This window comes from Podarcis bocagei (genome assembly GCF_964188305.1).
Source record: "Podarcis bocagei genome assembly, chromosome: 15".
Lineage (NCBI taxonomy): Eukaryota > Metazoa > Chordata > Lepidosauria > Squamata > Lacertidae > Podarcis > Podarcis bocagei.
This window is the reverse complement of record NC_138141.1, coordinates 29,124,636-29,150,584: the sequence shown is the minus strand read 5'-3', so window position 1 is coordinate 29,150,584 and position 25,949 is coordinate 29,124,636. Positions and strand designations below refer to the sequence as shown.

Below are 25,949 nucleotides of genomic sequence, written 5' to 3'. Positions count from 1 at the left end.
GGGGCTTAACGAGGGAGGGATGGACAGAGCAAGCCCTGGCACGCTTACTCCAAAGTAGACCTCAGTGTGCGCAATAGAGGTTCCCACCCCCACCCCTCAAATCAGTGTCTGCAGCCTCCAGCACCCGCTCCGGGGCCGCGCAAAGCGAGTCAAGCGCCGCTGACATCGGAGCGAACGCGCGGAAGGGAAGACCAGGATTTGCAGCTGGGAAGAGCCCAGATATTTTTAGACGGGTGACTGAGCTTCCTTGGGGATCGTTGGGACCCTGTGTGGTGTGTGTGTGTGTGTAAACAAATTATAAGAGTTCGAAGGGACACCAAGGGTCATCTAGTCCACCCAACCCCCGCAAGGCAGGAACCGGTGCGGAATAACCTCGAGGACATTTCGGATCGCGCTGCTGGCCCCGTCTAAACGCGCTTTGCGAAAGTTTCCCGAACTTCGCAGACGGAGCGCTCCTTCTCGCCTGAAAGGGTTGGGGATGTTCAGATTTGAAGAGGAGGAGGAGGAGGAGGAAGGCATTCACGTCCGTCCGTCCCGTCCCGTCCCCCCCCCCCCCCAGCCAGCCAGCCAGCCTAAGCTAACCCAAGGCCTTGGCGCCCTTCCAGCTGGAGAAGGGAGGGAAGCAGTCCTTAAAATAGCAAGCTCTGCCTGCCCGGGCGTCCCAGGCCCGAACAATGGGGCGCTGCGAAGGGGGTGGGGGTGCGCACTTGATTGACAGCCGGCTTGTCCTCCGAAGGCGCGGCGGCTTATATAGAGGCTGGAGGTGGGGAAGGCAGAGCTAGAGAGACGGAGACAAGCCGGGAGGGAGGCTGGCTGGGTGCGGGTGAGAGGGAGTCACAGAGCCAGGCGCAGCAAGAAGGCGGATCGCTGGATCTCCTGGCCAGGCGATCTCCTCCGGCCAGCCTCCTCTCTCTCTTTTTGGCTAGAGCTGCCAGCCTCCGCCTACCCCCCCCCCCCCCCAGTTCCGGCCAAACTCCGTTCCCCTTCCCCGGCGCGCTTCGTTTTCCTCCGCCCTCCTCGCCGCGCTTTCCTCGGGGACTCCTCGCTCGGCGCTCCAGCCATGCACTGCCAAGCCGAAGCCCGGCTGGCTCCCCCGGGGCCGCTGAAAGCAGCCAGGCGGCGCTACAAGACTTTCATGATCGACGAGATCCTGTCCAAGGAGACGTGTGATTACTTCGAGAAGCTCTCGCTCTACTCCGTCTGCCCGGCGTCGCTCATCGTCCGGCCAAAACCCCTCCACTCCTGCTCCGGTAAGAACCGCTGCCGGGATTCGCCCTCGCCGCCCGCCAAGGGGACCCTTTGCTGCTTTGCCCTCTCCAGGCGAAGGAAGTGGTAGAAAAGTTTGAGGAGGAAAGGGAAGCCTTCTTTGGGGAGCCTCACATTTATCACTCCTGTTGCCGTTGGGGTTTACACCATTTTTACAACATATAATTAGCATATTATAAATTACATTTATATGTATTTTTACATATAAATTACATTTTTCTTTTTTTAAAAAAAAAGTATTTAAAAGGAGAAACAAACTTATCAAGACATGAAGTGATAGATATATGTTGTAAACAGCCCCGTGATCTCTGGATGAACGAGTGGTATATAAAGTTAATAAATAACAATAACTAAGAATTAAAGTTGACGTACCCCCTCCTCACCTGGGAGTAAGCCTCGCTGCATTCAATAGCTAGGATTGTGCTGGTGAGGACAGCACTGTGTGCCAGAAAATAAATAATTGGAAGCTACTTTGAGCAATGCAAACCCCTTGGAAAGGTGGAATAAAGAACACTTGGAATGAAATAAATTAAATTCATGTTCAAAGTCAGTGAAACCTGCTTTGATATGTCCATAGCTGTCAACTTTTCCCTTTTCTTGCGAGGAATCCTATTCGGAATAAGGGAATTTCCCTTTAAAAAAGGGAAACATTGACAGCTATGGACATGTCCTGCTGGTGAGGAAGAAACATGTTGTGTCCACAACTTTTCCAAGCATGAGCAACCCCCACCCTTGAAAAATCAGCACAATCAGTCAGATTGCAGTTAGGATAATTCCACCGGTTAGGGACTGGCAACTGGAGACCCCAGGCTGAATCTGGCCCTCTATAAAAAAAGTGCCAATCACTTCCCTGACCCAACAAGCTGTTGGTGACCCAGGTGTGTGGAGGGCCCAGTGGCTGGTGGGCAATAAGATTTACTGGCGGTTCATGGTGGAAGATGAGGATCGAGGCCCCACCACCATCTCCAAAGTTTCATAGAATCACAGAATTGTAGAGTTGGAAGGGACCTTGAAGATCATTTAGTCCAACCCCCTGCAATGCAGGAATACGCAGGTGTCCCATACGGGGTTCGAACCTGCAACCTTGGCGTTATCAGCGCCACGCTCTAACCAACTGAGCCATGCAGTCCCATAGAATTCTTTCTAAAGCAGGGCCATATGACAATCCAATTATTTTGGAGAAGGCGATTTCTGAGTGGGCAAACATTCAATTCCAGTTTGAGCTTCTGTTCTCAAAGCAGAGAGCTGCTCTGTTGACACCTCCTGCTCATTCCAGTGGTGCCCTTGGAAAAAAGGGTTTCGTTACAGTGTGCGTGGTGGTGCCACTGTCACCACCAACAGTAAGGGTCTAAACCTCCCATTCTGCCTCCCCTTAGCGCACAGCTATCCTCTTGGTCTAGCAATGTCAGAAATGATGGTATTAATTTTGGGGAGCAGGTGGACTTTGCAAGCATGAAAAAAGAGAGTGAGAATCTGCTCCAGCGCTCGTAGGAACATGCAGAGAGCTACCTTAGACCCAGCCAGATCACTGCTCCATCTAGATCAGTATTGTCTACACTGACAGGCAGTGGCTCTCTGGTTTTTCAGGCAGGAATTTTAACACACACCCCCCAAGTCCTTCCTGGAAATGTCAGTGTTTGAGCCTAGTACCTTCTGCATCCGGAACAGGTGTTCTACTTTTGCATTAAGGTCCTTTGTAATTGTCAGGATTGGTTAAAATGCATTAGTTACTTGTTTGGTTGTTGTTGTTGTTTGGTTGTTTTTTTGAAATTGCAAAGAAAAAAGAAGGAGAGAGATGGATTCCTCCCCCCCCCCCAGTTTCTTCATTTAAAGCTGAAAGGTGACATGAGGTTGATTTTAAGCCATGCTGATGATTGTGAGTGTGGAAATGGAATGCTGGCCGTGATTCTGGGTTAATCGGGAATAAAACGATGGTGGTCTGGATGCCTGTGTATGTGTATGTCGGATGGAGCTTTCCGTTGGAGCTGAATAAGGGTGTAGATAAACTCTGAACTAGGAGGAGCTGATGAGTTTATCAGAAGAATCCAATGGCTTTGCTCTGGTGTAGGCAAGGTGTGTTTCTCCCCCTCCACTAAACAGTTTCTTTTCTGGTTTTTAAACACTCTTTGGTAGAAACTGGATCTCTCTCCCTGCCAAACTCTTTATTTGTGTGTGATTTGGAGAAAAGGACTCTTGCTGGGTTGTATTGGCCCAGAAAGGTGCTTACTTCTATTCTGTGGGACTGCATATACTCCTCGCCTTCCAATTGAAGTTCAAGCATTTCTTTCCACTTGCTTCTCCTTGCTTGGCAGATATGTTACGGTGCAATGAGTGGAGTTAGATCAGGGTGCCCTGAGTTCAAATTCTGGACCTCGTCTGATAACCTTGGGCAAGTTGCTTTCTCTCATGCTAAATCTACCTTGCCTGTTTGTTGCGAGGATAAAATAAGTAACGCTCAACTTGAGCTTTGGAGGAAGGATGGGAAAGCATGTACGAGGTGAGGAGTCCCATTGTCCTCCATGGTGTAATCTAATTACAAGACAATTGCTTCTGTCTGTTTCCTTGTTAGGAAACAGGCTTAGATGAGATCCCTGGGCACTGACTTTCGGTAGAGAAGGTTCATTGCAAAGTGTCTGTATGTGTTCTGTTCTTGTGGTTTGGAAGCTTCCACTTGCAATATCTTGTAAGTAGAATGGGCACTCCTTGGATTAAAGATTGCCCCATAGGAATTCATCAATTATCTGCGCAAGCAGTGAACGGTAAAATTGCACTTGCAGGCGGTTCTGGGTTGACAATGGGCATCAGAACCCAAATCCATGCTGGTGATGCACGAGTATGAAAATGCTTCAGTCACTCAGGATTTGTGAATTATATGACATAAGGAACTGGAGAAGAGTTGATCAAAAATCTTTCAGACCCTTTTTTCGCCACAAAATATAAATATAAATGTGCATTGAGAAGTTTAACTTGGCTGAGTCACCTGTGTCATTTTTTGATAAAGAAAGGAAGGAAGGAAGAGATTTTACTTGGAGCAAAACATACCTATCGCACAACCTACAGCCATTCCTCTGCGATTCGCCTAGGGTTTCCGCTGAAGTTAAGCACAGTTGCCCAATGAACGTGTGATGTGAGATTAGCCGTTGTTCATTGGATTCTCCCACAGGTATTGGGCACTTAGCTTCACCTGTGGCAATGCTCCATTTGATGAAATTTAATAGGCTGGTGTATTTTCTCCCAGGGTCATAGACTTCCCCTGCCCTGCTTGGGATAAAACAACTGGATTTTTGATGTCCAACAAATCATTTTTATAACAGTTAAAAGGAGGCAAGTCAGTGGGCAGCTATATCACCGTTTCAGATTTGATAGTCATATTATGCTTTCTTTTCTTTTTACAACTGAAATAATTAAGAAATTCTCATTGAAATCCAATAACATAAGAAACAAGTGCCCTATAAGCTGTCATGCACATCCGTAGTGCCACAGCTGTTATTAGTGGTGTAAATGCAGAGAAACGGCACAATAATTGTATTAGAAACCATGGATCACTTCAACAACACATGTCTGTGAAAGCAAAGAAGGGGGTTATTTAGTTCGGTGGAATTAACTTTTGTTTTGTTTCAGGGGTACTATGAGATGGTGTCTATTCTGGCTTTACTTTACATCCATCTCTGTGTCCCTCTGTTCGGTGCTGACAGCCTCCTAGACTTCAGTCCTAGGGATACAAACAGAGAAGACTTAGGCTGTGTATAAACCACTGTGTACTCAGCATCCTGCATCTCTCCCGTTGTTCCTTGTGAAATACTGCATTTTGATGCTTTCCCCCCACAAACCGGCTTCTGTCTGAATTGAGAAAAAGAAGGCTCTAGCTGTGCTTTAAGACAGTAATGTGTACACAGCCTTAAATCATGCTGAACCCAGTGAGATGGACTTCTGAGTCAATGAGTTTAGGGTTAGACTGTCTTTCCATGACATCCCCACCATTTGGGAATAACCAGTTTCATTTGCCCAGATGTTTGAACGTATTTATATCTCAGTCTGGAGTAAGAGAGTGCATACTATAAGCAGATTGTGTCATTAATTAAATCGTTAGAAAAGTGCCCAGAGGCCGAATCTCTCCCTCCCCCGACTTTCCAGAGCAACCCATACTTCGAGATTATCTGGGTACAGCATTATCTTGTCATTCGAATTTTCATATCAATTTCCTCTGAACTTTCCCTTTTTCACAAGCAGCGAGCCAAGAATTTTGGATTAAATAGGTACTTATTAAAGACCTGAAGGCAAGATTTCCCCTTTACGGTTTTGGCTCAAGTTTTTTTTTTCCTATAGAGAAGCCCAGAGAGAAAGGGAATCATTGCAAAAATGAAATTCCTTTTTTAAAAAAGAAAAGAAAAAGAAAGAAAAGCTGCTGAAATTACATTTCCAGGCAAAAATCGCAAATCAACTTGTGAAAGCATCCCTAGACTTCAGGCACCATTTTTAAATGAGCAATTCTGTATCATGTGAAAGATCATTCTGTGCAGAGGAGATTAGAAAAAGGGGAATAATTTCTGCCACTAGATTTAACTCTGTGTAAACTATCCTTCCCACAAACTTTCTACAGGAGCAGTATGAAACCAGACCCACGGAAACTATATCCATGCTTAATGCTATCACTTTCCCCTGGGGTTGAACTTAATTTGAAAAGATGCATTTTCATATTTTTAATTAGCTGCGTGGGCTACCATGAAACTTTTTTATGATCATCCTGCCTTGGGGAGCGGTGTGGGGCTACTCACTGTAGTTTTCTGAGCATGTAGTAAACTTTGGTGACTCAGTGGCTGCTCACAGATGACTCTGTTATGAACATTTACACGCCTTATTTACCTGAATTCTAAATCTTTGCATGTTTCAAAAGCAGTGAATCAGTAGTCTAGAAATTGTTCCAGTAGCCTCAGTTGTTTCCTGCAATTTGTTTGAATGCCATAGTATATAATTCTTTGAGTGGTGTTAAGAATTTGGGTTGTTGGGGTTTTTTTTTTGCCAGGCTGGTTAAAACCAAAACCAAAACTCTACTATGATTAGGAGCAGTGTTATTATTTCGTACTGTGCCACTAATGTGTATGCTACTTGGCACTTCACAGCATAAACAATAGAGAGGTCTCTGCAGCAAGGGGGCTGCAATTTAATGGCCGAGAATGGTGGAGAAACCAGGGGAAGAGAAGGCTGTCGTTGCAGTGGAAAATAAAAGTGGAGAGAAGGTGATTTAAGATTTTGCTAAAAGGTGAATTTTACAGAAGATAGAAATGAACTCATATAGCTTTTCAGGATAGATTTCTAGACACACACACACACACAAAAGGCAGTATCAATTTTTCTAAACCACAGTATGTCAAATTAGAAACTTCCCACGACTAAACTTTACAGTGGATGCTTGATTCGCACCACTGTTCATGGAAAGCGAAGATAAAAGATCCTTCAACTGATCTGCAGATGAGGCTGATATATAGATATGGGTGATGTTAATAAGACTTTTTGTAACCAGAGCTCAGTTGCTGATTTAAACCTTGGCCTGAGTCACTGCTCCCAGTGTTTTCGTAAGCAGGAGAAGAGTCCAAATGGCAGTGTAAAAGTTAGCGCAGTGCAAGACTTATTTAATTAAAAATTTATATTCCCATTTAAGAACAACGGGAAGAAAAAGAAAGTTGCATAATTTCCCCAGCTCCAGCGTTTAAGCTGCTTACTCAGATATCCTCCCGTCTCTGAAAGCTAGAAGATGAAGGAAGAAGGCATCATGTAACTCTGCCCAGGCGTGACCGCCCTTAATTGAAACCGTGTAAAGTTTGCCCAGATATTACAGCAAAGGCTGCTTCTAAAATGCTTGGAATAATAATCTTCATAATTAATCACTTCATCTTTGCAGCTGTGCAGCATGGCAGACCTTTCTCACATCGGGAGTCAAATCTCCGAGTATTTGTGTTGGCCGGCATGGCGACCATCTCTCCTTTTCATCTCGGAGCCACTTGGTTGGGAGGGTCAGAGACGTCTTCTTCAATCCTCTTGGCGGTCCCACTGAGACTGGAATGAGATAAGATGTCTGCAGACTTAAGCCTAAGAAGCAGAGCAATCTAACACAAACCCCTTTATGAAAGAGTAGAAATCTTAAAAGCCCTGGGATCCTGGACGGCCAATTCTCTCAATTCCAACTCGGATCTCGCACAGGAGATTGGTATGAATGCAAAGGCATTTCAACATTAATTTTAAACTGTGTCTTGACCTTGATTTACACAAACGCAGTCAAGTTTCTGGACCCATGGAATAGCAAAACATGCCAAAGCAAGCCTAGGCTGCATAGGAGAATATGAGAGGATGTCTCTTGCATTTCCAAAAGGGTCAGAAATCAAAGAAAAGTACTTGATTTGGGGGGTCTGGGTTGAAGTAATCCCACTAAATCTAATAATCTGAGAGTTTGTTTTTTTATAAAAACAACCACCACCACCATATTCTTATCAAATTATATGAGAAAAATGTCAACACAGATTCTATGTATCTTTGGTGAAGTTGTAATATGATTCAGAAACACTAGGAACAAACTCTAGAGGTCATTGGTCAGACCTCAGGGGTCAATCTCCTGATGGATCCTATGGCCATTTCACTTAGTAATGCTAATAACCTTTCTTTGAAGCCTGCTTTCGAATCTCTTATTAGTGGCAAGAGTTGTTTTCACTAGGCAGGGAAAATTTCCAAGAGTTACAGCCACGATAGAATAGCTGATCAAAGCCTTAGAAACTGCAGCAATGAGCAAATTGACTGACGGTGATTCAGTTTTATTAGGAGACAGGTGGGGAGTTTGCTGTTTGTTTTTCGTATTTATGGGAACGCACACTGCAATTTCAATGTACTGTATCTGGTTCAAATTGAACGACAACAATTAGAGAGGGAGAGTTTGATCTCGAACTTCTTGAATGGGTCTGATGTCTGATGAAAACTTCTGTGTTTTGCAGAAATTATTTCCACAGCCCTTGATCAACAGCAGCAACATAGTCTTCCAAGAGAGCAACCTTAGGCAGGTTTACCCTGAGCACTAAGTCCCATTGTGTCCACTGGGGCTGACTTTCAAGGGCGTGTGGTAGGAGCGGCAGTGGAGTAACTTCACCATCAGAGAGTAAACACCATTCTCTTACCCTGTGTGCCAAGAGTCCAAATGTTTCCAACACATCCTTTGCGTAATCACTTACGCTGTTCAGTAATTCTATTCAATGGTGTGGTGTGGTGGCTCTTTAGATGATAATGTGTATCCTTCAAGATGTGGTCAGCCAGCCAGCCTTGAATATGGGGGGTCATCTAGCTCATTTTGTGGAATGGGGCCTTGGGCACTTGCCCTCAAAGTCTTGCCCTTATGTGTACCAAATGTACCACAACCTGGTGTGAAGTGGGCGTTTGTGGTCATGGCTGGTAGCACTCTAGCACCTGGAGAAGGGGAAGGGCCATAGCTCAGTGGTCTGCATGCAGAAGGTCCCAGCAGCATCTCCAGGTAGGACTGGGAGGGAGCCTGGTTTGAAATCCTACAGAGCTATTGCCAATCGGCAGAGACATTATTGAGCAAGATGGAACAAAGGTCTGGCTTGGTATAAGGCTGCTTTCATTTGTTTTAGACCAAAACACCTGGAGGGCACCAGGGTCACTAGCTTGTGATGGCAAAATCCATGGATTTGTGCCCTTCAGATCAATCAAATTTATTCAGCCTGATTGCCTGTGGTTTAGGACTGGGTGTGAGTTCAAATGATCTAAACGGCTGCTCCTATGACATGTGAAGCAACAGGTTAGGAGGAGAGAAATTTTAATAAGTGATCAGAACATGATTGCAAAACCTTGGAGAAACACAAAGGCCCTGTCTATTGACTATTGGCTAAGGAAGGCCTGGGACATTGTGGCATTGTATCGAATCATAACTTATAATTATGAAGAAGAAGGCAACACAGATCTTTCAAAATAACTGGTTGCCATTTATCTTGTATTGAAATCAGAAGAACACTGGTGGGATGGTTATTAGGGATATCTGAAGTATGAGATGATTTGTTTTGGTTTTGTGAATATAATTAAGCAATACAATGAAGTTGCCCAAAGGGAGCCCCATAGCTATTCTGAATGTTGTCATACTCCGTCTTCCATCAGCTCCAGCCATCATGGTCAATAAGCAGGGATGATGGAAACTGCACACCAGTGACATCTGGGGGACCACAGGTTCCTCATCTCTGCTCTAGAGCCCCCCTTGGCCACCGTGTGTGCTAGCTCGGAATCAGCAAGCAAGCAAATTGTTGGTGTAAATGACCAGTTGCCTCAGAGCTGTGACTGTCTGCAGAATCTAAGTAGCAGGACCATCAGGCGTACCACTGTCCACCTTGCTGTTGGCTGCAAATGTCTATGCTTTCCTAGATCTGGATGACAAGGTGCGTCTCCATGGAATTACTGCATTTGGCAGAAGTCATGCCTCTTGGGGTTTATGGACTATCAGTCTGGAATCTTATTTATATTCAGCTTGGCCTTGCTTCCGAGTGAGCGCCCCATAGAATCAGTTGCTAAGTAGGTCAGGTTCAGTCCTGCAGGTAGATGGCTCTTTTTTATGCTTCTAATTTAAAGAGGCCTCAGGGGTAGTCAACATAGTTAATGTTCTGTGTATCAGGCAGCATCATCTATGAGAGGTGGGAGAATGTAGAAACCTAGAAAAGGTTCTTAGGTTGTACAATAGCAGCACGAGTGGTGCTTTTTTCTGAGCCTCATCCAGGCTTGTCACCTCTGGGTCAAATGCAGAGAGGAAGCAGATTTATGGTGCATTATAAAACCACCCAGTTGCTATACGGATGACCCCACAAGCACCATGTGGGATTCCATGTGGACAAGGTCAACCGAGTCCCAGCGTGGTAGATCTGGCTGGGTTTTAAATTTGATCTGGGACGCTCTTCAGAATCTGGGTGGAAACCGTTTCTGCTGGGAAATATTTAGCCGGACCCCTTTCCCCTTTTAATTGAACGGATACTGTTACGGCATTCCTGAGGGACTGCGCGGAACTGTGGGAAAGGAGGGAGAGAGGAATGGATACAGTGTGCTTGTATCAGAGTGTGGAGGAGCATGAGATCCCCTTCCACCTAGAGCTTACTATTATCTGAAGCGTAACAGCTGTATTAATCCTGTTAAATAAAGCAAACACAATGTTGTGGCTAATACCTTTTATCAGGCTCATTTACACCTGAGTCCAGCGAGGTCGCATCCTGTCAGTCATGCATTCAGCCAGGATTGGGTGGCCAACTACAGAGACATTTGCTCCCCGGAGCTCCATCATGTGTCCGATAACAAACAGCTAGAAGGACAAATCAGATTTCTCTTTCCGTGGATTTCAACTTTGGCAGATGTAATAATAGCAGTTCAATCCCAAACCTTTATTGTCATGCAGACAAAATTCCGAAAGGTTCTGTACAATAAAATCACTCTGCAAAATATGCATCTAACAATTGAAATACAATTGAAATAACATTCACGGATCCCCATTGTGTGTTGAAGGACCTGGCTACTATCTCCATCTTATCCCCATCCAGGTTAAACATCTGAAAGGCTACCTTACCTTCAAGCAGATGTAATATATTGATGTCATCGGAACAGATGAAACTGAGCACCCATGAGCGTTCTCAGGCATATTTTGACCCAATTCAATGTCTGCTGTGGTGAATATTCAGGTGTGGGGATTCATAGGATCATAGAGGAAGGGACCCAAAGGGTAATCTAATCCAACCCCCTGCAATCACAGCTGAAGACTCCCCAACAAATGGCCATCCAACCTCTGTTTGAAAACCTCATTGGATGTCCATATGAGGGGGGGGGGAGACTCAGTTTATGATGTGATGCCATCATACTGCCTCTCCCTCACCCAACTGATTGCCACATATGGGAAGAAGAAGTTCCCAGTGAGATAACTGCACACCATATGGATTATTATACCCAGGCATTAAGGGGATAGAAGCCAAAGGAGACATGAGGCTGCCATTTTCCTTAACAACCCTGCTTCATTTGCCTTTCCACCCTAAGTTGCTGCTCACCTGCAAAATAAGATGCTGGTCCTACCCATGCCATACATTTAATGCACATTTAAATTGACATGGCTTTCCTCAAAGAATTCTGGACCTCCTCAGTAGCTGCTCCCAGGTTTTGGAACTTCCTCCCTAGAGAAGCTAGGCTGGCTCCCTCCTTCTGTCGGCAGGTGAAGACTCTCATTCCATCAGGCCTTTGGGAAACAATAGGTGGCTTTTTTTTTGTTTTTTTAATAGTTCTGTGCTTTTTCATGACCTGAATTTTAATAGATTTCTTTTTCATGCGGTTTTAATTCTATTAAATTATTTTTGAACGATTACCTTTTGCATTTCTTAATCTTTTTGTAAGGAGAAAGGCGGGGTATTATTATTATTATTATTATTATTATTATTATTATTATTATTATTATTATTATTATTAATATCTATAGTTTTCCTCCCCCACATAGGGAATTCCTGTCACCCTTAGTGAACTCCATTTCTTGGATTCTTTAGGGGAAGTTTTAAATGTGCTCTGAACATGTGGCGTGGTTGTGACCCCAGGCAGAGGAGCACATCAAGAAATTTCTGCTTTGCAACAGGAGGGCCACAGCAGTCCTCCAAGACACCATGGTCCTTAAAGCCAAAAGTCTTGCCATCCAGGCATGGACTGGGAGTGATATTCTGTTTCTATAACCTGACAGGACTGCTTGGTTTTTCTCGCCGTCTCCTCTGACAAATGCAACGGAGCGGCTTCTGCACCTCAGCTCTCTGTTGTACACCCTGTCCTATTTTCCACTCCCGTTCCTGGTTTTCTGGTGCTAAATTTAGCACCTTAATAAGTATGCACCAGTCTCAGTGCAGTGACCCTGAATAGATAACTCCCCGAAGTTGCCTGAATGGGTGTTTTGCATCTCGTCCCCTCCCTGCAATTGTCCCGTCTTCCTCCTCCACCTTTTATCAGGGCTTATAATCTTCTCCAGTTTTGTTGCTAATCTGATCTTGCACATGCCTGCCTATTATTTACTGTTCTTCACAAAGGTAAGAGACTCATCAGTTATGAGGATTATGGGTTTTCAGCACAAAGGAATCAAGAGAAGGATAAAAATGTATACAGCTGCGGTTTAGGATGATTAAGCATTGTGTGGGAGCCATGCAACCATTTCCTTATTTATACTGTGGCAGGGGAACAAGCACAGATTTATTTTATTTCAATTAAATGTCATATGACCTCAAGGTGGTTTACAAAAATAACAAAACAATAAAATTTTCAGTAAAAAAAAACCCAACACTTTAAAACAACCCTTTAAAATGTTCAGAAAAATAACAATAAGCTTAAAAAAACCAGATTGAAATACATGTCTGGATGGGCTTTGCCTAAACAAAAATGTTTAAAGTAGACACCAAAAAAGAGTGTAGTGAAGATGTCTGCCTGATGTCAAGTGGCAGGGAGTTCCAAAGTTGTTGTGCTTTAAAAAAAAGATTTCTTACAGGTATGGAGTGAGTGTTGAGTGGCATCTGTAACCGTTGCCTGTTCCACTGATCAAAGCTGTTGAATGGGCTCATAGAGAGTAAGGGAATCTCACAAGCAGATGTTAAGTGTGACTAGGTTCTTCCCTTTCAGAAAACACTAGAACAATTGTAGTGAAAGAAAAACCGTACGAGTGAGTCATTTAAAAGTCTGTTTTAAAAGGTGCTGATAACTTGGTGCTGTCAGATCCCATCCCATGCAGTATTAGAAATAATTTCCCCACCCTCGGATCCTAAATAATGTTTCAACCAAATCCTGCCCTATGCTTGTTTACTTGGAAATCCACATAGCTCACCTGGACTTCCTTCTTTAGCAAAGATGAGGAAGGATGCCAGGATGCTGAGATCTGTTAATTTCACTTTCTCTGTCCCTCGTTTCTCCCCTCTCGAGTTCAGTTTGACACCTGCCTGCATCGGTTTGTAGTTGATTATTTCTTCAACATCTCCTCTTGAAAGTTTGCCAGCGTTTCTTTCCTGTCGTTTCTTTGGTGAGGGGTGCTCCCAGGTGGTCATTATTTTGGGGTGGGATTGAATCACACGCCAGCAAACTCAGTGATAGCTGATTGTGCAGCAAACCTGCTTCCCCAAAAGATTGCACATCTTGCGATAAGGAAAATGTGCTTGAACGTGTGGGCTTATACATGCTTGACACAACATCATCTAAACATGTCAGAATGAATGTTCAATACGTAGTCAACATTGTCTAATCTCCTAGCAAACAAACTTATTCAATGAGAGATTTATCTTGTCTATGGCAATCAGTGGGACTTGGGAGTGTTCAGTGGGGATCATACCTATAGGCCTTAACAAAAATCTGTACTGTACCCTTGACTCCCTTTTGTTCAGAGTGGTACTGTACCACTTGGGGCATGAAAGCTGCTGGTTCAGGAAAAGGGTCCGTGAAAGACGTTCCCCTTAATCTTCCAAGGACATATAACCAGTTGGGACAGAATTTGCAGGTGTATCCCAATTTAATAAGGTGTGCACCTTATTAAGAATAACATGGTTGGGATGGGATTATCGGATGCATGTCTAGAAGTTAACATCACCCAAGTTAGGATTCAATCTCTCTCTCTCTCTCTCTCTCTCTCTCTCTCTCTCTCTCTCCATCGCTCTCTCTCTCTCTCGCTCTCCCTGTGTGTTTGTGTATGTTGTGATTAATGTGGCCAGTTTGTACTGATTTTTTTTTTTAAAAAAAACAGCTTTCAAATAAGGGTGCCTGCAGACCCTCAGTATTTTGATGGAGAGATTCAAGGGCATACAGGAAATTTAGGTTTGTGCAGTTAACACTCTGCCACCCTTCAGCAACAAATCCACTTTAAAAAAAGAAATGTGTTTTTGTGGTTTGGAAAGTGACAGGGAAAGTGTGGAATGAAGGGATGTTACTGGGAAGATGTCGAAACATCCCGCAAGCAACTAGGGATGGATGCATTTTGTTGTATATCCTGCAAATAAATCAGAATACATGCACAGCAAAGACCAGATACAATCTCATCTCCACAAAAGCTTTGTGCAAGCAAATCAAGGTGGATGCTCAGTAATGTTAGGCTTCATTTTTTGCTGACAATCTCCTTCAAAGTTTTATTGGTGTTTTAGATTATTAAAGGGGAGGCTGTACAATATCTATAGAAACGAACTGTGGTTACATCCTGGGCATGCCAGCACTGCACGTTATGCTCAGAATACTGTGGAAGAGGTCTTTGAGGAAGGGTGTTTGGTTAATGAACCTTCTAAACTCTCTTGAAATGCTCCACAACTCAGTACATGGATGGCCGTGTTGTCTATGGAATTTTCCTTAAAATCATGACAAAATGTTTAAACTGCCAAGATCCCATGTAGCATCTGGAGAAGAGTAACCAGTTTTTGTATCATGTGGCTGAGTTTGGATATGGGCTGTGTGGTTAGACAGGCCCTCCAGCTGTTTTGGGACTACAACTCCCATCATCCCTAGCTAACAGGACTAGTGGTCAGGGATGATGGGAATTGTTGTCCCAAAACAGCTGGAGGGCCAAGTTTGGCCATCACTGTTCTAGAGGAATCAGTATGTGAGAGCGAGGGAGATCAATTGTGTGTCTACGATGACCCATTCTTAGCTTGGTATGACAAGCGTTTGTTTTGAATTCATCTTTATAGGGTCTTCACCTGAAGTGCAGGAGCTGTATGTAGGAGGCATGTGAAGTCCACAGTAAGAATGTTCATAATTTGCATCGGGGAAGGGTCATCGCTCAGTGGTAGAGCACCTGTTTTGCATGCATAATGAAAACTTTCCTTCGTGAAATTGTTACTGCCCAAAGCCTGAATTTCAGGTGCTTTCTGAGTGCCGGCATAACCTGATGCCGACGTTTCATTAAATACTGAACGGCACTCAACGTCAGGTATCAAAAGCATCAAATAGCAATTACCGCATCTTGCCAGCTCCCAAATACTAATTACCACTACATGCCAACAGTCAAGCAATATTGTTACCGAATGTGGAAAAATAACACCGACTGCCCTCAACAGTCAGATATCAAAACTGCAGTATTAATAGATGTACAAGTAATTATGTTTCTCTTCCTCTGGTGCCTTAATTCCCACCTTCCTCCTCCGATACTTACTAAGCGATGGCTGATTTCATGTAAAACTTTTGAACTTGTGAAATTGACCAAGAATTAGGAAAAACCCGTTTTGCTGTACCTATTGCATCCTTGGAGCAATAGGAGAGACAAGGAGGTGTGTGTGTGGGGGGGGGGGATTAAGAAAAGGGCCTCTGTGTTATAAGTGCCTCCAAATCCTCTGTTTGAAAACCTGTAATAAAGAAGGTTGTGCTTATGATTAATGAAAGCATTTGACATGTGCACATAGGATGATGTAATCGATCGGTGTAGAAACCATTTCTATTTCAGTAACTCATCAGGGCAGTCCTAGAAATGACATGCCGTTGTCTCCACAAGCTGTTTAGCTCCTGATTAAATTATTTAGCTGAAGAGGATCTGCACAGGGGCTGAAGCAACTGCAAACTCTTTTGTTCAAGCACCCGTAAAGTACGTAAATCAATATGTGGAGGCAGGCGGGAAGGAGCACCAGTCTGTTCACTCGTTTCAAAAGCACAGAATGGGGAATAAGACTTTGAAAAACTCAAAATACTAGACCCCCCCAAAAAAAACCCCTCCTGCCTCTTTATGGTCATGAGAGCTGTATTCAGTTTCAGACGTTCTTAGGACACGGCAACACATTCATGAAGACACAGCTGGAATTACAGTTGCAAGTCATGCACCATCAAATTATTATTATTTCATCATCTATGAATCATTTTTGATGAGGCATTCCAAAGTGATTTTCAGTATAATAAAAACAAATATAAAACAGTTGCATATATAAAAAGTTAGTGCAGTTGCATATGTAAAGGCAATTCTACTACTACTAATGCAAAAACAGTATAAAGCACGCAGGACAAAGATCTCCATTGAGAAGGCTTGCTGAAATGGGGACATCTCCAGTAGGCACTGATGTTGCTTTGCATGCTACATTGATGTTCCTTGCAACATGGACGCATGACTTCCATTGCATTCTCTCAGGAAAGCCCATGTCTATGTTCAGAAAGAGGAATCTAATGCACGGGTTTCAGAGGCAGGGCTTGCTGCTGCGCTTCTCAGTCCCCTTCTCCACACACACTTATCACAGCACTTTAAGGATGTCTGCTTTTATGAGCATTAAAAACCCAAGATCACATTGTTGCTTGAGGTAGGCAAGTCACCCCACCCCTCCACACACACACACACACACACACACGTACACTATTTAACGCTGTACTGTTTTTAACACTTGATTGGGAGCCGCCCAGAGTGGCTGGGGAAACTCAGCCCGATGGGTGGGGTATAAATAATAAATTATTATTATAAATTATTATTATACAAACACACAAACACACACTCCTTGTTCCATGCACTGGAGCCAATTGGTCTACTTGGCTGTTGACTCTTGCTTCAGCACTGGCGGCAGGACAGCATTCTCCACCACACCTGAGGGCAGCAGGCGAGTTAGAGCCGCAGGGCAGGACAGGTATCCCACAGCCCTGCCCTTCAACCCCTCGCTGCTGTCGGCCAACGCAGCACCTGCCATCTGAGGCAGTTGCCTCACCCTGCCTAATGGTAGGGCACACCCTGGAAAGGATAAACACAGCTGGGAGGGCAAGTGTTTCCAAAAAGGGAAAAACAAACAAACCTATACTGGTTCAAAGCAGTGTATATTATGTTGCTTCTACGTATATTGTATGGTTTCTTTTTCTATTTTATAACCTTTGTTGAAAAAGAAAGAAGTTCAAAATTACAAGTGCACAGGGTAAGATAAGACACAAGAAAGGTGAAGAAACAAGAAATAGTACTCATGTAGAAAACAAATCAGAAAAAAACTGGGTGCATTACAAAAAAAGGGGGGACTTGTTATTGTCATTAAGCAGACCTTAGTCTAATATGATATTTATAAACATGAATTCAATGAATTCCTTCTGTATTGTATGTTTATGTTGCGAACTGCCCTGAGATATGTGGCTAAAGGGCAGTATTCACATTTACGTCTCATTTAATCCCCATGACAACCCTGAGAGGTGGGTTAGGCTGAGAGGCAGGGACTGTCGCCCTGCCACCCAGTGAGCTGTTTTATGGCCGAGTGGGAGATTTGAACCTTGTTCTCTCCCAGGTCCTAGCCTGACTTCCTAACCACTGCACCACAGTGGGTGGAACTGCCTCTCCTCTGTTGCAACAAATACCTTGGTGATGATTTACCTAACCCACTTCTATCGTATCTTTTGGATCAAGGATGCCTTGCCCGCCTGGCAGTTCATAAGATATAATCATTAGGATTGTCAGCCAGCAGAAGACTTATTACAGTGTGATTCTGTGCATGCCTACTTACAAGTAAACCCCACAGAGCTCACTGGGAATGACTCTGAGGCATGTTGAAGGCTCTAGGCCTGTATCAGTTATTCAGTTGGCTGCCATCATGGCATACCCTCTAACATTTCTCCAATGAAAATAGCGACTTCCTGTTCCATTATAATTATAATTATTTATACCAGCCCATATAACTGGGTTGCCCCAGCCACTCTGGATGGCTTCCAACATATATAAAACCATAATAACACATTAAACATTAAAAAAAATTCCCTATACAGTGGTACCTCGGGTTAAGTACTTAATTCGTTCTGGAGGTCCGTACTTAACCTGAAACTGTTCTTAACCTGAAGCACCACTGTAGCTAATGGGGCCTCCTGCTGCCGCCGCGCTGCCAGAGCACGATTTCTGTTCTCATCCTGAAGCAAAGTTCTTAACCTGAAGCACTATTTCTGGCTTAGTGGAGTGTGTAACCTGAAGCGTATGTAACCTGAAGCGTATGTAACCCGAGGTACCACTGTACAGGGCTGCCTTCTGATGTCGTCTAAAGGTTATATAGTTATTTATCTCCTGGGCTTGGAGGGGTCGCATAACTCCATACCCTCCAACATTTCTCCTAAGGAACAGCGGGATGTTCTGGGATCAAATCAGAAACCGGGATGGTTTCTGTAAATCTGGGACTGTCCCTGGAAAATAGGGACGCTTGGAGGAGCTGTCATAGCCATGCCTACTCAAAAGTAAGTGCCATTGGATTCAATTATTAATGCAGTTCAGCTAAGGCCAAGATAGACTTCTAAACAGGTGGCAATAGATAAGGACCAAGTGGGCTTCAGGTGAGAAAGCATAGGAGAGCACTGGGGTTATTACAGTTAAAGCCTGGCATCAGGTCGAGGGCCACTTAGTTCCTGGAAATGATGACTCTTGGAGCAAGGCCCATTAGATGTCTTGACTGCCAGTGCCTGGGATGCTCACCTCACCTGGACGTAGGGTTTTAAAGGCCAACACCAATGCCTGCCAACAAGATTTTAGCTGGCAAGCGGCATAAGTACAGTGGTACCTCAGGTTACACATGCTTCAGGTTACATACGCTTCAGGTTACAGACTCCGCTAACCCAGAAATAGTACCTTGGGTTAAGAACTTTGCTTCAGGATGAGAACAGAAATCGTGCTCCAGCGGTGCGGCGTCAGCAGCAGGCCCCATTAGCTAAAGTGGTGCTTCGGGTTAAGAACAGTTTCAGGTTAAGAACGGACCTCCGGAACGAATTAAGTATTTAACCCAAGGTACCACTGTACAGAGATTTAAAGCATTGCTTGAACCACTGTGCTCCACTACCCCTGACTTGATTGGGCCTGATCTCCACCCTTATCTCTGGATATACAAACTCAATAAATAAATAAACTAGGGAGGTGTGCATGGGAAGTGTCCAGCCAAACCTGAAATGGAAGCAGAGCACTGACGGGAAGCAGGAATATATTTCCTGGAATAACACCTTCTCTAGGACTTGCTGGCTGGCATTTCTGAATCTTCCTCCAGTCAGAAAGGGATTCGAGGCAGCTGCCTCTGCAACTGAGTCACGTCGTGCCCTAGATCTCTTGAGGACTTTATATTATTTTAGCAGGTGGAAGAGCCAGAAATTGTCAGCTATGCACTGGGCCATTCTGAAACCAGTCTGGTGCCTGACTGGGGAGACCCAAACATTCAATGCCTACCTCTGTTAACCCAGAGCACCCTCTCTAGCCAGGATTCTTATTTATTTATTATAAGTTTCTATTATTCGGTTTATAGTCCTCTTCATGCCAGGATAGGCTTCTAAGTGGGTTACAGTCATAAAAAACGAATGGCGCAAAGAATAAAATATAAACATCCATGGAAAAAAGGTGAGGTTCCAACAAAGGAAAAATGGCTTTTGAAAATGATCCTGAACTGGCAAGATAAACAGCAAATATTAGAGACCAAAATGACAAAAAGATTCTTTGAGGACTGGAGGCCTTTTATTGAATATTTAAAGAAATACTGTAGCAAGATGAAAACACCAGCAAGACTTGAAATATGAGCAACTGCATTAATTATCAAGATAAATGGGTTTAAATGGATGTATTGAATGGTGAAATACGCAGCATTTAAAGGTAAATATGGAAACCATGGAAGGGGAGGATGGGAAGTCAATAAAATAATTTACGGTCTGTGTTAAAATTTGTTAAGTTTTTATTATGAAAATCAATAAATAAGATTATTACACACACACACACAATTAAAATGCTGTAGTAACAAAACAGCCCTGTTAAAGTAGTACAGTAATTAAAACAAGAGACTCGGGTCAAGAGATCATGGGAATGTCTTCAAAAGCTAGGTGGGGCAAGGAATCTTCTCAAGGGCCGATTCCCTCCTGGGCAACCTTCTGAGGGCCATATGCCAGCGGTGTGTGGGTCCAGAGGCAAAAGTGGGAGGAGCAATACATGCAGATTTTACCCTTGTACAGCAGGCTAGGTTCTAATCTCACTCACACCGCCTTCCTGACCCTCCATTCTAGGAAACAAGAGTCGCGATCAGAGTTCAAGGGCGTATCCTGTCTCGGCAAAACTGGTTGGGGTGTGAAGCTAAACCAGCGAGGGGGTATGGTCTGGGGAGAGTACTGGGGGCCAGATTTAGGGGTTTAGAGGGCTGCATTGCCATACTGGCCTGAGGCTCCTGCATCCCTGCCTTAAGCTACAGATGAATCAAGCTAAAAGTCGACTGGTTAATCAAGCCAAAAATTATTGACTCTAATTTAAGTCCCACTGAGAGAGGAGCGGTAGGATAAGTGCCGAAGCGAGAGGCAAACAGTTTGGCAGGAGGTCAAGCTCTCCAACTTGTGGCTTAGTTAGGAGCAGGGTGTGTGCCCCTTTGATGCCATCTCCGGGTCCCTGTCCCGGCTGCCTTGGCAAGCTCAGCAGTTAGCAATGCTTTTTATTTTATTGGGGTGGTGTGTGTACAGTTCCCTCCTCATTACCCAGCCGTGAGAGATTTGACTGAGCTAATTGACAAAAACAAAGGTTTGGCCGGCCGGCCAAAATTCCATCATGTGTCATTATGCATCCTTCTAAATTGCATTGTTTGCGCAGCTGTTCTGCAAAACGGGCCACTGGGTTTATTTTTGTCCCCCAGAGCTGGGTGCGGAGGGAAGAGAAGGGTCTTCTTCCTATTGTGGCAGGTCTGAGATCAAAGAATTAAAATAACGCAGCTCGGGACATTCAAGGGTGCTTCGAGGTGGGGAATCACTTTGCATTGGGCTGTGGAGATATCGCCAGCAGATCATGGGCAACAAGATCTTTTTACTTAGTGGGTTTGCCCCGGAAAGGGTGAATCTGAATTAAATAGGAGTGGGAATACAGGCTGACATTTTGATGGCAACCTTGCAGTGGGTAGGGTAGCATTTTTAGGCTCCTGAACTTCCTAAGTGAACTAATTTAATGGCTGACTTTTCAAGGCTTCTAACTGTGGCTCTCATGGATAGGCTGGTTGAATGTCCCAACAAAACTGGAATTCTCTTCAGAGTTTCCTTACTATGCTTGGAAAGCTTGTGTTTGAATGTTTTCTAATTCTAGATTCCTAAACAAAATGTTTTAAATCAAACGTAAGAGAAATGAACACGACTGGGGGAAAGTGTTATTTGCTATGAATTCTCTTAATGCTCCCATCTTCACTATAAAGATAAGCAGTATAATAGTATTGCAGAGTTGGAAGGGTCTGTGAGGGTCTTCTAGTCCAACTCCCTGCAATGCAGGAATCTTTTGCCCCACATAGGGTTCAAACCCATGACTCTGAGTGTACGAGTCTCATGCTCTACCAAATGAGCCATCCCAGGACTGGGCCATGGCTTCACCAAAGAATCCTGGGAACCCTAGTTTGTCAAAGGTGCTGAGAGTTGTCGGAAGACCTCCTTATTCCAACTTGCAGAGTTACAATGTCCAGAGTCCCCTGGGAGGAGGGATTGGATAGTAAACTGCTTTCCTGCTTATGTTCTTTTAAGATGCGGCAGCTAGACTGGTGACTGGGTGCGGCCACCGAGACCACGTAAAAGATCTACATTGGCTCCCAGTACATTTCCGAGCACAATTCAAAGTGTTGGTGCTGACCTATAAAGCCCTAGATGGCCTCGGTCCAGTATACCTGAAGGAGCGTTTCCATCCCCATCGTTCTGCCCGGACACTGGGGTCCAGCGCCAAGGGCCTTCTGGCGGTTCCCTCACTGCGAGAAGTCAAGTTACAGGGAACCAGGCAGAGGGCTTTCTTGGTTGTGGCACCCACCCTGTGGAACACCCTCCCACCAGATGTCAAAGAGAAGAACAACTACCAGACTTTTAGAAGACATCTGAAGGCAGCCCTGTTTAGGGAAGCTTTTAATGTTTAACAGACCACTGTATTTTAATATTTTGTTGGAAGCTGCCCAGAGTCTTTAAACTGGATCTGGACTGTGCAGTCCTTCAAGCAGAGAACTGTCCTCTGTAAAGCAGGACACATGGCCACTATATTTAACAGTTTGTTTTCAGTTCTCCCCTCATACCCCATTTCCTTTCTTTTATAGTACTTTGGGAAGGTACCTCAGTGGTAGAACAACTGCTTTGCACGCAGAAGGTCCCAGGTTCAATCCCTGACATGTTTCTATGCAATTGTTGTCTAATATACACAATTTTGCAAAGCATTTCCCCCAATGCAATGCGTTTTGCTTGTTATTGTCACTAATACAGGCATTGTGAGCAGCGGCGTAGCGTGAGTTGTCAGCACCCGGGGCAACGCAAGTAATTTGCGCCCCCTAACCCGGGGCAAGGCAAGTAATTTGCGCCCCCCTAACCCCTAACCTGCGAGTTGCCGCTGGCGCTGCCGCCCAAACGACGCCACTTGCCCGGAGGAGGAGGGGGGCAGAGAGGCGAGGAAAATGCAACGGCCCAGCAGCTGCAGCAGCACCGGCGGAGGCGGGGCTGTGAGGAGGGGCTGCCTGGCGCGTCCTCCGCGGCGAGCGCTGAGAGCCGCTGCCTGCCGGGCGCCTTCAGCCCGGACGCACGCACAGCTCATCGGTTCCGCGAAACATGCGGCTCCGCTACAGCCTGCGCCCGAGGCTCTTCGGGGACTCCGGAGGCAGCGAGCGCGCCCCCCCCCCCAGATGTTGCGCCCGGTGCGGCCAGCACCCCTGGCACCCCCACGCTACGCCACTGATTGTGAGCCTTTGTCCTAGTCTGTGCAATTTTGCACACCCTGGTTTTCTGGAGGACTGCATTGCAAAATTCAGAGAAGTTTGAATTGTTTCAATCCACTTTTTTTTTTAAGTGTGAATTGAGCAGGTTTGCCTTCAGCTGTGAACTGAATCAGTCTTCTCCCCCCTCTCCCAATCCATGCTTGCTTCCTGCGTGGCACTTCTCTGAGAAAGTGTATCTCCTTGTAAGACAAATGCATTTCCTGAAAGTCGGCGATCTCAGAGGGACAGCAGTTCTTGGTTTGCAAACAATTAATTTCACTCTCCATCCTTCTGTGTCACTCATCAAATGGTTTTTACACGTTGGAAGCAGGAAAAAGGCAGTGGCATTTGCAGCGAACGTTTTCTTGGCACCGGCCACAAGGGTGGGCTTGTGAAACCTGAAGCGCCCTTTGTGTAAGCTCTGAGTCAGCCGCCCGGAATTCATGTTTGCTTATGGATGTTGCGATAATTAACAGAGCAGGAAGCCAACGACTGATTGATTGATTTATATTTAGGTGTGCGTTCACACAAACACACAGCGTTAATAAAGCGCCTCTTGGAATGCAGAGATGGGTTGGAGAGTCTGATCTCACACATGTTTATTTGGAAATTCATTAAGTGTGCGTAGAATTTGAACTCATAGCTGGTGCCTCCTTTTTCTTGGATAGTTTGTGGAGTTGCTGCCATTGACAGAACATCTGCTTTTTGTTCTGCCATTGACAGAACATCTGCTTTTGTGCAGAAGGTACCAGATTCAATGCCCTGCATCTCTGCATAGGGCTGTTAGACTCTTACCCCACACCCTGGAGAGCTGCTGCCAGTCTGAGTAGACAGTACTGAGCTAGATGGGAGGATGGTGTGATTGTGTGATAACGAGGCTTCCTGGGTTCTTATTTTACATCTCAAAATTGAATCCCGATACCAACCTGCCTGCCTGCCTTTGCTGTTGATGGTTCCAGTTTGCTTGTCACCAAAGCTGGCGAGGGTCTAATGGTGGAGGCACATTAAGCCAGCTGAGCATTGCAACAAGGATGCAGTCCTGGAGCGCTGCACTGAGCCTTTGGATCTGTGCAGGATGAGCCTCTGACCAGGGCTGATGCATGAACCCTACATGCTGTGGGTGGAGTTTGGATGGGGACTTGTTAAACCAGGGTTATAAATTGCTTTTGCATAAAGGATTATGGGCAGGTCTCCAGGGTTGCCTTTATTAAACCCTTTTGCATTTCCAAAGCTTGCAGGTCGTCACATATTTTTGGAGCTAATTAGTTACTGTCAGGGCATTTATCTTGAAGTTGTAAACAGCAGTGCGGAGAAGTGTCATCATCATAAAGTGTTAATTATCCCCCTGATTAGTTTTTACTAAAACTTCCCAGGGCCTTCGGGCATGGGAGCTTTGAATTCCGTCAAATTTATTAATTACTGTGATTATGTCTGAATTATACTGCCGCGTTGAGAGGTGGCTAATAAGAGAGGGCTCCGATACCACTCATCGCAGAGGAACGAAACAGAGGGAGAAAGTTTTAGATTAATGGGAATCATAGAATTAGAAGAACAGGGAACATGGAGGGCATTTCTGTTTCACCCTTTAGCCAAAAAGGCTCTCCAAGCTGTTTACAAAAGACTTGCAACCCAAAAAGACACGCAGGAGAAAAGGAAGGAGGAAAAAGAAGACAAAGCAAGCTCAATCTCAGCCTGTACTACTCATTTTGGCACTTATTGAAAACATCATTGTTTAGACAAGTCTACCCAGACATTTAGAAAGTTGATGAAAGTTTTAATCTGTTTTTTATTATTTTTGGTCTATTGTTATTTTAATTTTTCAAAGGCTTTACATTATGATTGTTAATTTTTCTTAGTGATAGCTTTATTATTTTATCTTTTTTGTAAACAGCTTTTAGGTTCGTTTGGGGTTTTTTTTTTACAGTCAAGCAGCTTATAAATTTTGTGAAGTAAATAAAATTAATAAGTTCTTAGTTACAGTTCTTACGATGCAGTTAGGAGGAGGAGGAGGAGCTCCTCACCGATGCCACGGAGGTTTTCTGTCGATGAAGAGAAAGCATTCTTCACACTGAACAGATCTAAGAGCAGATCCTGGTGACAGAATCTGTAGGCCAGAAGGACAGGGCAACTCTTGCCTTGCACTTCTTCCCTTGGATAGCTGACTTAGAAGCCACAGTGACCAGAGGTTCAGTTCCATATCTAGAAGCTGAAAATGCACGCTGGAGGGGGGAAAATGCACTCAGAACTAGCTTCTCCCACCCTTAATTCTTAGCACTCGATCAATTATTCTGATTTATTTTAAAGGGGCTCTATAATTGTCAAGTGAAATTATGATAATTCGGACAGCTTAGCTGAGCAATTTAAAGTTGTGCCGTCGGCAGGCTGGAAGCACAAAGGAGTGGCCCAAAATACTGTATTTTTCGCTCTTTAAGACGCACATTTTCACCTCCAAAAATTAAGGGGAAATGTGTGTGCGTCTTATGGAGCGAATGCAGGCTCCTTGGCTTCAGCGATAGCAACGTGAAGCCTCCGAAGCCCAGTGGGAGCGCTCCCGCCGCGTTCCGGAGGCTTCGGGTTGCCTTCACTGAAGCCAAGGAGCCTGCATTCGCTCCATAAGACTCTCCAGATAGCCGCCTGAAGCCTCCGGAGCGGGGTGGGAGCTCCTGCCGCACTCCGGAGGCTTCGGGTTCCTTTCGCTGAAGGGTAGGTGCCCCTTCAGCTAAGGCGCAGCGCCCCTTCAGCTAAGCAGGAGGAGAAATGGAAGGGGCTCCGTTTCTCCTGCCGCTTCACTGAAGGGGCGCTGCGCAGAGAGGGGGAGATATTTTTTTTTCTTGTTCTCCCCCTCTAAAACAAGGTGCATCCTATGGTCAGGTGCGTCCTATAGAGCGAAAAATACGGTAGTTTCTGCCCTCTCCTCTGATTTGCAGTTTCTCTTCCAAGGATGGGTGCAAAGGCATCTTCTGGGGCAAGCCAGGGCTCCATTTGTTCAGCTTGTCCACAGGCTCAGTGTGTCACAAACGGACAGTTGAAGGA

General features: G+C 44.8%; 1 protein-coding gene and 1 long non-coding RNA gene across 2 annotated transcripts in view; both read left to right on the top strand.

Moving 5' to 3' along the window:
• The window catches only part of LOC308574686, a 306,109-nt gene that overhangs the window by 259,681 nt on the left and 20,479 nt on the right, over positions 1-25,949 (top strand). The gene's annotated exons all lie outside the window — the stretch shown is intronic.
• The window catches only part of BARX2 (BARX homeobox 2), a 45,653-nt gene continuing 20,479 nt past the window's right edge, over positions 776-25,949 (top strand). The window contains exon 1 of the mRNA XM_081172799.1: positions 776-1,250. Coding sequence (XP_081028925.1) covers positions 1,061-1,250 — 190 coding nt within the window. The 5' untranslated portion in view covers positions 776-1,060. The remainder of the gene's footprint in view (positions 1,251-25,949) is intronic.